We start from the raw sequence: 14,488 nt of genomic DNA on the forward strand, positions 1-14,488 counted from the left end.
AAAGGGTCTGTGACAAATTGAGGTTTCCGTCACCTGCCGTATAACAACATTACCTTATAGAACAGGAGGATGAAGTTGATCGCAAAGGCAACAAACAGCGCCAGCATCCTCATGTTGTAGAAGTTCCTGGCGAAGTAGTTCTGCAGGGGAGAGAGGAAGAAGTGCTGCTACTGTCGGGCCGATCCAAAAGCAGGTCACACAGACACTAGACAACATCAGCCCCAAAAGCTTCACGGGAGCGTCGCCCGTCGACAGGAAGTGGTTGGTGCTTGTTCTGTTTAAAGTAAATATGAGGATTCAGCAGGCTGGAAGTTAGTAATCACTTCATTAAAATGACGTGGGCATGTTTCAAATGCACGGCCTTTTAGTTTGAAGGCTCTTTGTGTCCCTGGAGCTGCTCCCCTGCAGTGGAGGTAAAACAAGGAGGGAATTTGGTTTGCTATTCATCAGTGTGAAAGGAATTATGTAACTACGGTAAATCCTCATATTTTAACGTAGGGCGGGGACGGCAGTATATGCTTCCGACCAGCGGAATCACATTATAGGAGGGCAGTAAGAGCAGGAGGAGGAGATACAGCACGATGGCTGAAACATGAGGACAGACGTCTCCAGTACCAGCAGCTTCCTCTGGTAGGCTATGATCTTCTTCAGGAAAGCAGACTCCTGCAGATCCGGCTCATCAGACTTTGAGGTGTGATGCCTTCTCACTTTTGGCTTAGTCTTCTCATTTTTCTGTTGTTTCTCTGGTTTCTCTACACGTCCAGCCCTGAAATCACAAAACACACAGCTAACCACACAATTCTGCTTCAGACATTTACAGGGCTCAGTGAATGGAAATAAAGGTTTACAAACCAAAGCCCAGGTGTAAATGTCTATATTTTAGTATTAATATATTATATTTGACTAAATCTTAATTAAATTGAAAAACTAAAAACAATGTAATAAAATATAAAACCAAAGCTATTTGCCACTGCCAGGGCATTAACATTTTATCCAGATTGTTATAGAAAAACAATTTATCTTTGTTAGGGATTTAAGCAAGAAGTGGAATTATAATACGTGTAATACTTTTTAGTGTTAGAATCGTAGTTTGTGTGTTATTATATAATAGTTATTACATTAGCATGTTAGATGAAGTCAATGCAATACGAATCAAGTCATGTAAATCATATAAACACTGTACACATTAACATTCTGTCACAATGTGGGGACGGATGCTAGTTACCGTCCTTTACGGATTTCTTCCAATTTCCTCCCCAAAGAGTTTTTTTTGGGAGTTTTTTCTCCTGTCAGGTAGTAAATGAGCAACTGAATGTAAGACAGCCGATTGAGGCAAATGTCTTCAGTATTGGACCACATGGACTGTTTTAGATCTTATGAAGCAGTGTCATGAACTGTGATCATTTATGATGTGTTGTAATCACTGAGGCATAAATGTATCTCCATTGATTGCATTGGACTGTGAGGGGCCGATGGGACAGAGAAGGTTTCAGGTTACAGCTGCAGCTTCACACCTCGACGTGAAAGGAACGATCCAGGAGAAGACGCGTTTGAAGGAGAAGCCAATGACCTTCAAATGCACCCAAGAAGACACACCTCAAGAGTTTTCAAATGACCAAAGGGGGGAAAGGACTGTTAGAATCTCCTGCAGCCGCTTTGATAAGCCACTTTAGACTTGCTCGGAGAATTCTCTCTATTTTCGCGAAATATTCAACTGTTCGCATTGTGTTTCACTTTGTAAGTGTATTCCTTATCACTTTGTTTAGTTACTGAATACTTTTAGATTTTTAAATTTGAGCAAGTTTGTTTCTGGCCGGGACGAGAACAAAGGAGTGAGTCCTCTTTCGGGGGCTTTCCGAACCCTTAACACCCTCCACGAACATAACATTTTAAGAAGAAAACATCTGGTTTCTTATTTTTTGAACAGGTGCCAGCATAAGCATGTGTCTTTAATCAGGGATCTGTCAATCAAATATATATGTTCAGTGAAGTAGTCACTAAGCACTAAGGATACAGCTGGGACCTTTTACTTTGTGAAGTACATACTTGGACTGAACTTCCATCACCCATTCACACACACACACACACACACACTCTGATGGTAGAGCCGCCATGCTTCAAAAACGTTAGAAACAATTTCCAATATATAAGTGTGAATCTTTGTCTCTTATTATAATGGAGGATTATTCCTCCGTGGTTAAGATGAGATAGAAAAAGACAAGATTGAACACGTATTTCATAACTACTTTTGTTTGTAACGGGCCTTTCTTGGCAAATTCTTAAGGTGGACTTATTAATGTTCAACGCATAAAATATGGTTCTGTCAACTGAGTTAACTCTGTCTTCCTAGCAGTGGTGTGAAATGTGGTGGAAAACAGCTCGTTACTACAGCTACAGACTTTCAGGTTGTAACTCATCAGCAACTGTGGCGTTTCATAGCCGTACGCGTTACTTCCACACTCCATCCAGTTCGGTGTTTCTTTTTTCTGTCTGTCTAGTTGTAATAACGTCAGCGAGCAGATTGAATAATAACACAAATGTACATACTCTGGTGATTTCTCAGGTTCACATTCTGTCTCTGCTGTCGCTGCCTTCTCCTCTGAGGAAGAGCTCTGCGACTGAAACAGAAAATAGAGTTTTATAGCCCATTATTCTGTCAGTATCAGTTTCTTGCCATGAATACACACTTGTGTATCGTTTGTTTTTTTCAGTGCTCAACAGTGTTGAAGTGAGCTTTGAATATGAATCTGAAGAAATGAAGTAAAATGCAGTGACATTGGTTACCAAAACAAGCCAATCAGTGCAATTAACAAAATAACACGATGTTTTATGTAAGTGGGGCTCAATGTTTTCTCTTGTGTCCTGCAAAGTAAAATGACGAGCAACAGGACGCAACTCAGACTCACCGGATGCCGCCGCCTGAGCTCAGGTGGGGTGGCTGTGGGTGGGGTCGGGGGTGTCGAGGAAGGAACTGGGGAGTTGAGCAGTTGGGTCAGGCTGGCGTTGGGATTATGTGGGGTGATCTTGTACTGCCCCCCCTCCCTTCTTAAATCCAGGCCAAAGATGTCCGACAACAGCTCGGTCTCGCTGGCGTTGACTGCCAGATCAGCCAGGTCCTCTTTAGCAGAGGGTCTCTTGTCTCGGTCCTCGCCTTCACCCCTCACCTCGTCCTGGGTGGGGTCAGGCATGCTGGCCAGCAGCTCCGACACCTGGGGTGGACGCAGTTTATGCATTTAGTTTTTTGTAATGGAGTGGATAAAGTGCTCTGGTCCTTCAGAAACATGTACAGCCACCTTAATGCTCTTGGCCCCCTCCACAAGATTGTCTCCCATGAAGCTGCTGTGGAAGATTCGGCAAAATCCTCGAGCTACACTGAACGCTACGTGCAGCAGGCCCAGCAACACTGAGCAGTAGAAAGACACCAGGGTGGTCACCATGTCCTTGACTGTCATGTTCTTTATCTTCTTCATCTGCTTCTTCAAAGTCTTCATCGACAGTACCTGAAGAGAGAGAGAAGAATGCAGTAGATCCTTTTGAGTGTTAACAAGCATCCACAGAAGGTCACTACGAGGATTATTCATTTTATGTTGATATTGGAGGCCCCAGTTGGTAAAGACGGTAGTAATTCCATGTTCTGTCCCTTTAGAGAACCTCTCACTCTCAGGCAGCCCCGCTCAGTCCTGGTTCACCCGTTTCCTATTATTGTGCGCCGGACAAAAGTGCTTGTATGATAGAAGGCACTAATACTGTCATGCCTCAACAAAGTCCTTTAGGTGAGAGGAAGGGCTTCAGATACAGCGTTGGTAGAGAAGAAGCTGGGTATCAAAGTGCTCGTCACAACCTGATGGACAGAGATGGGTTTCATGTGTGTTTATAGGCTCCATGCTTGTACAGACTAGGAGCAGGTGGACCAACGATGGACCACCTACCCAGCCCCCTGACCAGTTAGTGTACGCACAAACACGTATGGTATCAATCTACTCATCACACTCACAGAAAAGTAACCGCGCCTTTAAAATACTCACTTTGACTGGTAGCTGTGACGGTGCTGTGTGAGTCCTCACCTTTAGCAGCAGCACGACATTGTATTGCAAAGCCAACAGAGCCATGCGGACAGTGGTGACAGAGAAGAAGCCCATCTCGGGGTTCTCCTCGTCTGGCTTCTCCCGCTCACTCTCCTCCTTCACCGCTGAGCGCTCGCCGGCATCAGACATCCGAGCCGCCAGCTGCATTTCAAAGATGGTGTCCTCGCAGAAGTTCACAAACAGCTCCATCTTCTCCTTCTCCCCTCCTTCGTTCACCACATCGAAGATGAACTGACGCTTGGATTCCTTGACCTGTGCAGAGGGAACAGGTGTGAAGGAACACACACAAACGACACTGAAACCAAATCAAGTTGAGATTTGCAGGTAGACATCGTTTACCTGAGGTTTCTCCCACTGTGTTCGACTGGACTCGCTGATCTCAAAGTAAACCCTCTCGATGCGCTTGGCACTGCCCATGATCTCGATCCGACCCAGGTAGGGTTGGAAGTAGTTGAGCACGCTATCTGCCAGCTCCAGGAAGGTCTGCAGCCGGGTGTCATGTGGCATGTGCTCCGACAGGTTGGTCAGCAAAACCGCCACATTGAAGCCGATGTCCTTTTGAAAGAAATACCAATAAATAAGCTACAGAACCAGGGGAGCTTTTGGGAGTACATAACTGAAAGTCAAGATTAAAATTGTACTACAAAAAAAAGCTATAAAAAGACATTGAACATCTCTAACTTGATTTATTGAAAATGCTTGATTTCCATATCCAAATCCATAACTCAAATGTATCCTTGTCAGGATGACTTTCTTACAGAGAATAAAGATATTTGCCTCACAATTTCCAGGCATTATTTTTTTCAAATTTATGTTGAACATTGGGAACACTATTTATACTTCTTTTGCAAATTATCCAAATATTTTTGCCATTGACTGTCTTTGCCGTACTCGTCAACTTTAATCTTCAAAATGTCAAGAGTACGTTTCCTGGAATATTAACCCTCTTATTGTGGCTCTGTAATTTCTTTAGTTGTTTAACCTACAATGAATCAAACACATAAAACACGTCATAAAACACTCAACCTCCAAAATGTTGTATTTAAATTAGCAGGTCTCAGGATGGTCCTAGTTATATCACAAGTGTCTGAATGAGCTGCCAATCAAGACGCCCATGAACAAGGTTGGCCTCCAAAATTCTACTGGGACATTCCAAACAAATACCCCCACCTTTATAGGAACAACTAATAAACTAAAGCAGGAGAAAAACAAAAAGAGGACAGATGAATAGAAATAACAAGCGAGATCTCCCGCTAAACCCCATTTTAGAAGTTAAAACTATTCTCTAAGAATAGATTTTATTAACAGATTTTAAGGACTAAAGGGCTTACATTTGGACAATTTAAGGCCCTTATAAGACTTTATAAAAGATCTGTAAACATTTAGGTCATTACCTTGGCTGGCTCATGAAAGCGCTCCACAAATTCTTCATAGTCCAGGAGCTCATTCTCATCGGTCTCAGCACATGAGAGCAGGAAGTCGGTCTCAGACTGGGTGTAGTGTTTGTGGCTTTCCATGGCCTTATGGAAGTCCCTCTTGGAGATGACACCTGGGAGTAAAACCATGAACATATAAATGATCCGCTGCTCCACGTGCAAATGTGATGAAGGATAACTGTGGTTTGGAGCCTTGCCTTTTCCGTCAGGGTCATACTCTTTGAATGCGTCGGAGGAGGTCAAGTCTTTCAGCTTGAGGAACATGTCAAAGAACTTGAGGATCATCTCGACATTGTTGGAGGACTCCACCAGCATGTCCACCATCTGCTTCCCAATGGTCCCATTCACCACATTACCTGTGAAACCACAACGTGATACATTTCAAATCATTCACAAGAGATAAAGCCTGTGTCAAAATAGTATTTAAATAATATCCATTTAGTAAATCATTTAGTCCATTTAGATTCAAATCATCCATAAAGTATGGTATGGGCATGGCTACCTTGTGGTTGACGGATAATGTCAATTCTTGTCTTATTAAAGTTTGTTTTCAGTTCCACAAAGAATTAATTGTAACCTTTTTGGTCGGCCTACTTGGCGCTCCGTTGACCATAGCTCAACCCACCTGTATCAGTGTCCAAAAACCCCACGATGACGACACCCATAATGCCAAACTGCAGGCTTCTAATGGACGACGTCGCAGCGACTATGTTTACTTCAGATTCAGTCAGTGGCGAAGTGCCTCTTTTCCATCATTGAGTAACCTTCTGCCGGTTGATGAGCCGGTCGGGCTTTACATTAGACTCACACAAAGCCTTAACAGGAAAAAGTTGCCCTCTAACTTGTTTGTCCAAAGTTTAACAGATTATTTTGTCATTGCTTGATTTACCTTTGAAAAGGTGTCTTGGAATACAATACGCATGCAGTCACTTAAGTCTATTTACTGCATCATTAGCCTGTCGAGCACTACTGTAGAGAGCAACAGCACTACTAGAGAGAGAAACCCATTAGTAGCATGTGTGTTAACTCACTGATGAGTATTTTAAAGACACAATTACACTCTCTCCCTGAGCCACACCTGCTTTGTGTATGTAATAATAATAATGAATACTCCTACAAGCAAACGCACCTTCCAGCATCGACAGCAGCATGACCACCATGTCTTTCTGAAGATCCATCAGTTCTTTCAGTAGTTCAATCTGACTCGAGTCCTGATGTGAAAAAAAGAGGAAGAGGAATATCAACTTGGCCGTGAGTGTTTGAGCCATCATAGCGACAACTACCTCAGAGAGGTTACTCACTTTGTAAAGTTAGATATCTATATGTGCTGAGGGATTAGCATCCATAAAGAAGGATGGTTACTCTGAATTCCAGGAAACGTTGTTTACCATATCTCTTTACTTTATTGATTCACAATTTGTAAGTAACAGACTTGCAGTCAAATGTCCACAAGGAGGACATTATAATACGTTTTCAGGTTGAGGAGTTCAAGGAGGTTTTGTGATGACACATGTGATGGGGACAGGATTATGGGATTGGCTGGTAGTTAAGTGTCGTTGCTGCAGTGAGCAAGGCGCTGTGTTCATTCTTTATTCACACTATAAGTCAGGAATCTGGAATCAGGAAACATTTATTGCCAAAACATGTCAAACATACAAGGAATTTGTCTTGGCGGTTGGTGCGTGACAGTAGACAGTGTAACAATAGACAACAAGACAGCAGTGCACAAGTGATAAAATAAAATAAAATGAAATGCTAATGCAATGGGTTAGTAGAATAAGGCTATGGGTTAGTATAAAATAAGAGAATAAAGTTAGTTAAAAATAAAAAATATTTAAAATAAAGTGCACTATCGAACAAGTGACAAAGTGACAAGTGACGACAAAGTGACGAGTGAAATGACAGTTAAAAAAAAGTGAGTGTGTGATTATGTTGTCACCGCCTTGTTCAAAGTGACTTCAACTCACCTGAGACAATTTCATCTGCATATGAGCGAAGACGTGCAGAAACCCGACCACAGCGTCCCACAGCCGACTGTGGGCCAAACTCTGCTGGTTACCAGTACACGGACCCTGCAACCCAAATGGTAACAATCAGATTTCCTGCAGTCAGACCTGCAAGCGTTAGTGACAGTAACAGCCGACATACTTTGTAGGATATTGATGTAATGTTGCTTATCATGCTGTCCATTTACTATGCAGAAAATGTTTTTATGAGATCAGGGATTTCTTGTCATACCCAGAAACAGACAAGCATGGCTACTCCCTGAATAAGGTGTGACTGTAAACATTTCCTCAGATCAATATGTTCAAAAGTGAGGAAGCTCTCTGTCTTTAGCAAAGCAATGCACCCATTTAGCATTGTGGTGAGGTACCTTTAATAAAGACCAATTATTAATTAATTGGTCTTTGTTGATTATTAATTTGGATTACTTAGGACCCTTTCATCCACATTTAAAAAAAATATTCTTCATAACGTTCATTTATATAGTAATCATTGCAGTGTGTTATTGTACCTGGATGTACTCTGTGAGTGTGTTGAAAACCTGCTTGGCCACATTTATTGCCTTAGAAAAATTCCTCTGGCCCTGCTCGTCAATAACATCTTTACCAGAATAATACCAATAGAAATCACTGATGGACTCCTGGAACAGATAAAAAGAAGACAAGAAGAGATCGATGATCAGTAAATAAAATGATGGAACAGTTTCTGATCATCTAAAAAATGAATTTCAGCAGGCCGGCCACCTTTTGGCTTTTGTCTTGGCTCAACAACTGACATCAGGTTTTATAATTTTGCTGATTTCATACTCGTTTTCTATGATCTGCGAAATTTAGGGACTATAATAGATGAATAATTCCCAGCGGGTTTTTTTTATTCATATTTTCTGAAATCTTGCCTTTGAGGGAGCCGGTGGGACAATTTAATGATATTTAACTTCTTTGTTCAGAAGGGAGGTGGGAGACTGTCCTTTAGTCTAATCTAAAATAAGTTGTGTTTTGTGTGTCTGTATGACAGACAAAAAGCGCACCTGCACTCTGAGGAGGTAGTCCACTGTCGAGATAATGATGTTCACCGTGGTATTATTCCCCGTTTGCGTCCTCAAGTAGTTCTGGAAGTCTTGAATAAACACATGAAGGAATAAATAAAGTAGTGAAAATATTTCTGTGACATTTTATGTAATGACCCAAAATAAAAGGAGTCAAACCGCATTAATTACTGTATTAGGTTGATTAATACAAAAAAACCACGTTGACATGTAGGTCCATTTACACCATAACCAGCATTAATAAACGTACCCCATATTGTCAGATCATTCATAGAATACACAACCTGCACACACCTGAGTTGTGTCCTTCACAGAGCAGCTGCAGGAAGCGGAAAAGGTCACAGGTGAACTCATCATCCTGCATGACCTTCTCACCTGGCCAGAGAGAAAACACACACACACACACAAAGGAACATACACACACACACACACACACACACACACAGACACACACACACACACACACACACACACACACACACACACACACACACACACGGACACATAAAGAGAAGTCAAAGAACAGGGGAGACAAAGCAGACGACATGTAGGAGAGGGAGGATGGAGAGTGAACAAGTATTAAAAAGAGATGATCTGAGGACATTCCAAGTGTTTTTCTCAGTCTGGGAAAGATGTAGGCTCATAGTACACCATTCCGACCGAACACACACACACACACTCTTGGATGCCTAGTGGACAGCCACGTCACTCAGTGGTGGACTGGTTGGTTTTTAAAGTGCAGCATTTTACGGTCAGGACTGGATTTGGGCTGTTCATGCCTTCTCTGAGCCCAGTGGGTTAAAAGGAAAGCGGTTGGTCGCTGCGTGTCGTAGATTCTGCAGAGATTACGAATGCTTTGAGGGAGTTGAGGACAGCTGCTCTGACTGTGCTAAAATGCTGCTTTAAACCAAGGAAATGCAAAAGGAGAATACGGTCAGAGAAGGAAGGATGAGTTACACTACAATAACAGGAACATCAACAGACTGCATCCATACAATATGACAACAAACTGGACTGAATGAGGAGGATCTGAAGGCGCAAAACAAGACTCAAAGTGCAGTCACCTTTTTCAATGGAAGTGTAACATATTCTATTAATCTGTGTTTTAGTTCTATTGACCAAGAATGACTGAATCTGTGCTGACTTTCGACAAAAACATAATTAGACCCGTTGAAGTCAAAATACAACTGTAAGTCCGCTGTTCAAATTCAGATGTTCCTGAAAATGTTTCTTACTCTGCAGCTAGTCTTAATAACATCTGCTGATATAATGGGAATCATCAGTGGATATCAGACCATCCGAAGGCTCGAGATGAACCAAAATGCACCTGGAAAGTTCTGAAAGTGGTACGAACGCTATGAATTGAAACAAAACCACTGTAGGTTTCAGCAACAAAACTAGCTACTTGGTTAGGTTGAAGATAAGATTGTTTGTTGTGTAAGTTACGTTACAGAAGTATCGTAAAAGAAGTTTCACACAGAACATGAAGCACAGTCTCCCTGGTAAAAGTCCTGTTTGAGCAAATCGTCGATGCCACAGGTTCACAGCTGCACACAACAACTCCTGAACAACCCCTCAAACGCAACATAGTGAGAATTACAAAAACAAATACACTGCAAAAGAAGTCTACATTATCATGAACACTCCCCCTACAATTATAGACCCCTCTCCCGTAAGCAGATTTATCCACTAGTAGGGTTGTCACGATACCAAAATTATGACTTCGATACTATACCTGCCAAAATATTACGGTACCCGATACTTACGATACGATACCACAAATAGGATAATGGAATATATTTATCTATGATAGTAATAAATAGAACATCTGTAAGGTTCCTTTTTATACCTGGTATCAGTTTGACTGTCTGTGGGATGAACAATGCTTTATTTACTTGCATAGTTTGATATTCTCACATTCATATTTCCTTAACTAAAAATAAAAAGGATTAAGTGAAGATCCACCCTCAGGCTCCACAAGCATGTAGCCTATTGCATCAAGTGTGTATTATTTGGTACAATTTTCTGTGCATTCTGACCTCATGATCATATAGGCCCACATGAGTAAAATTGTAGGTTATTTTGCATGTATATATTTCTGCTGGACGATTCAGGAACTTATTTGGGGTCTTGCTTTGTCTTGTGTTGCTTGATGTTTGACTGTTAGGAAAGGTGTTGTCAAGCTAGCCAACAAAGCTACAGGGCTGCCAACTCTCACGGTTTCCCCGTGTGACTCGCGTGTTTCCATGTTTTCACACGCACTCACGCCACACATCCAATTTATTACACTAAAAAAAAAAAATCTGCGCTGGTTCATCTGAACGGCGCATCTATAACCCGATTCGCTGCACGTAGCGTAACCAGTCACGGATTATCCATAACAAACACCATGTTCGAACATAAGGATGTTCATAAGTGTAGGCTACGTGGTACCAGAGCACCCTAGGCCAAAGATTAATGATCGATTTTTTAATCGTATCGTCTGATCTGAGCCCGCATGTTCTGGACACTTGGATAAAGAGAGGGGCAGAGCTGTCAACTGATCACCATCTGGTTGTGAGCTGGGTCAGTGGATGGGGGAAGACTCGGGACCGACCCGGTAAACCCAAGCGTGTAGTGAGGGTGAACTGGTAACGTCTGGAGGAGGCCCCGGTCCAAAAGATTTTCAACTCACACCTCCGGCGGAGCTTCTCTCACATTCCTGTGGAGGTAGGGGACATGAGAGTGGTGTATGTTCAAAACCTCCATTGCTGAAGCTGCGGCAGTGAGTTGTGGCCTCAAGGGCTTAGGTACATTAAGGGGCGGTAACTCTCGAACCCTGTGGTGGACACCGGTGGTCAGGGAAGCCGTCCGACTGAAGAAGGAGGCCTTCCGGGTTATGATATCCAGTGGGACTCCAGAGGCAGTTGCAGTGTACCGACAGGCTTGAAGGGCAGCAGCCTCTGCCGTGATGTAGGCAAAGCAGCGAGCATGGAAGGAGTTCGGGGTAACCATGGAGAAATACTTTCGGTCGGCACCAACAAGTGCTTCTGGAAGACCATCCGGCACCTCAGGAAGGAGAAACGGGGAACCACCCAAGCTGTGTACAGTAAGGATGGGACCCTGTTGACCGCGACCGAGGAGGTTATCGGGTGGTGGAAGGAACACTTTGAGGAACTCCTGAATCCAACTACTACGCCCTCTTTGGTAGAGGCGGAGCTGGAGGAGGAGGAAGGATCATCGTCAATTTGCCTGGTGGAGGTCACTAAGGTACTCAAACTACTCCGCAATGGCAAAGCCCCGGGGAATGATGAGATCCTTGCAGAGATGCTAAAAGCAATGGGTGTTGGGGGGTGGATGTCTTGGATGACATGCCTCTTCAACATTGCGTGGAAGTCTGGGACAGGGCCAAAAGAGTGGCAGACCGGGGTGGTGGTACCCCTCTTCAATTACAGGGGTATCACACTACTCAGCCTCCCAGGTAAAGTCTACTCCAAGGTGCTGGAAAGGAGGGTTCAGCCGATAGTCGAACCAGGGATTGAAGAGGAACAATGCAGTTTTCGTCCTGGTCATGGAACGACGGACCAGCTCTTTACTCTTTCCAGGATCATGAAGGGGGCTTGGGAGTATGCTCATCCAGTCTGCATGTGTTTTGTGGACTTGGAGAAGGCGTATGACCGGGTCCCCTGAGAGAAACTGCGGGAGGTGCTGCGGGAGTACGGGGTGAGGGGGTCCTTGCTTGGGGCCATCCAATCCATGTACGCCCCAAGCGAGAGCTGTGTTCGGGTGCTCGGCAGTAAGTCGAAGGCGTTTCCGGTGGCGGTTGGCCTTCGCCAGGGCTGCGCCTTATCATCAATCTTGTTTGTGGTCTTCATGGACAGGATATCGAGGCGTAGTCGGGGGGAGGACGGTCTACAGGGGGTGCGGATCTCATCGCTGCTTTTTGCAGATTATGTGGTCCTGATGGCATCTTCTGTCTGTGACCTCCAACTTTCACTGGAGCGTTTCGCAGTCGAGTGTGAAGCGGTCGGGATGAGGATTAGCACCTCTAAATCTGAGGCCATGGTTCTCAGTAGGAAACCGATGGATTGCCTACTCCAGGTAGGGAATGTGTCCTTACCCCAAGTGAAGGAGTGCAAGTACCTTGGGGTCTTGTTCACGAGTGAGGGGAAGATGGAGTGTGAGTTTGGCCGGAGAATCGGAGCAGCGGGGGCGGTATTGCACTGGCTTTACCGCACCGTAAAGAGAGCTGAGCCGGAAGGCAAAACTCCCAATCTACCGGTCAGTCTTCGTTCCTACCCTCACCTATGGTCATGAAGGATGGGTTATGACTGAAAGAACTAGGTCACGGGTACAAGCGGCCGAAATGGGTTTCCTCAGGAGAATGGCTGGCGTCTCCCTTAGAAATCGGGTGAGAAGCTCAACCATTCGTGAAGAGATCAGAGTAGAGCCGCTGCTCCTTTGCGTCGAAAGGAGCTAGTTGAGGTGGTTTGGGCATCTGGGCGCCTCCCTAGGGAGGTGTTCCAGGCACGGCCATATGGGAAGAGGCCCCGGGGAAGACCCAGGACCAGGTGGAAAGATTATATCTCTGCACAGGCCTGGGAAGGCCTTGGGATCCCCCAGTCAGAGCTGGTAGATGTGGCCCGGGACAGGGAAGTTTGGGGTCCCCTGCTGAAGCTGTTGCCCCCCCGACCCGACCCCGGATAAGCGGCTGAAGATGGATGGATGGATAGATAGTGAAAGGTGACAAGTTCCTTCTGAATTCATCCACAAGGCTGATAGACACTGAAGACTATCAGTCTGGGCCTCCCTGCCGAGTCCTCCAGTGGTCCTTCACTAATCTCTATGAAAAAATATAATTTTTTCGATGACATTTTATTCTAAAGTTATAAGAAGAAGCTAAAAACACTATTGTGAGATTTCACTCACGCACACCAGTGAGATTTCACTCACACACACCAGTGAGATTTCACTCACGCACACCAGTGAGATTTCACTCACACACACCAGTGAGATGCACACGAGTGTTTCATTAGTACGCGTGAGAGTGTCTCAGTAGTTAAGTCCTACACGGACCCTCAAATTATTCAAATGATCGTTTCTCAAAACAGTCATGAAGGACATGTACACTCACTACGGACCACAGCTCAGCCAATGAACAGAGAGAAGGGAAGAAGGGAGGAGGAAAGGATCGGAGTTCAGCTCTGGTAGACCAGAGACCAGAGAGGTAGACCGGACCAACAGGATGAAACGGTAATCAGGCTGCAACCACTGACGTTTGGGAGGGGAAGTTGTAGATGAATAAAAGGACAATTTAGTTAAACGCAGATATGGAACGCTGTGAATAAAAAGTTTGTGTAGCGTTACCTAACAATATAAAAACTGTAAGTTAATGCAATACTGCATTAGCAGACTTGTTACTGTCACATTTCGAAGTTACTTAACAGATGTAACAACATAACGTAACGGGCCTGAAGGGAACATTTACTTTGTGTTTCCCCACAAGGCTCCAGCTTTTTGGGTCTGTGAAAGTCTACCACTCCTCCAACTGATTATTATTATTATTATACTACGGAACTTTCAATCATGTTTGCTCAACAAACTATAAATAAATTGAATGTGCATCATTCATTGTCATCATCAATGAAATTAACTTTCACCGCTTAACATCAGCGGAGTTCTGTTTGAGTCATCTATGCAAGTGCGAGTCTGATATTTTCTTTCTTTTTATCTCTGTTTATGGTTTCCACCAACTGAAGGAAGTGGCGTCTTAATGAGTCTCTCATCAGACTTGGCTGACTGGGGTCTTATGGGTCTTTCTGGTAATAATTGCAGTCCTAGGAGAGGACAGAGAAAGAGACGGAGGACATGGATGGGATCGTACACTTCACAACAGGTAACAACCAGCACAATAACATCTCCATCACTGAGACACAACA

The 14,488-nt window shown here is 43.9% G+C and overlaps 1 protein-coding gene across 3 annotated transcripts in view; it reads right to left on the minus strand.

The window, feature by feature from the left end:
- ryr2a (ryanodine receptor 2a (cardiac)) overlaps positions 1-14,488 on the minus strand; it is a 122,529-nt gene that overhangs the window by 12,706 nt on the left and 95,335 nt on the right. For all 3 annotated transcript variants that reach the window (XM_040177416.2, XM_040177414.2, XM_040177420.2), the window contains 14 exons: positions 8,865-8,945; positions 8,553-8,641; positions 8,037-8,165; positions 7,489-7,593; positions 6,651-6,732; positions 5,719-5,877; positions 5,480-5,634; positions 4,425-4,640; positions 4,065-4,337; positions 3,294-3,500; positions 2,907-3,209; positions 2,548-2,618; positions 616-766; positions 54-140 (listed from right to left, as the gene is read on the minus strand). In XM_040177416.2, the coding sequence (XP_040033350.2) occupies positions 54-140; positions 616-766; positions 2,548-2,618; positions 2,907-3,209; positions 3,294-3,500; positions 4,065-4,337; positions 4,425-4,640; positions 5,480-5,634; positions 5,719-5,877; positions 6,651-6,732; positions 7,489-7,593; positions 8,037-8,165; positions 8,553-8,641; positions 8,865-8,945 (2,108 nt within the window). The remainder of the gene's footprint in view (positions 1-53; positions 141-615; positions 767-2,547; positions 2,619-2,906; positions 3,210-3,293; positions 3,501-4,064; positions 4,338-4,424; positions 4,641-5,479; positions 5,635-5,718; positions 5,878-6,650; positions 6,733-7,488; positions 7,594-8,036; positions 8,166-8,552; positions 8,642-8,864; positions 8,946-14,488) is intronic.

This window comes from Gasterosteus aculeatus, chromosome 5 (genome assembly GCF_964276395.1).
Source record: "Gasterosteus aculeatus chromosome 5, fGasAcu3.hap1.1, whole genome shotgun sequence".
NCBI lineage: Eukaryota > Metazoa > Chordata > Actinopteri > Perciformes > Gasterosteidae > Gasterosteus > Gasterosteus aculeatus.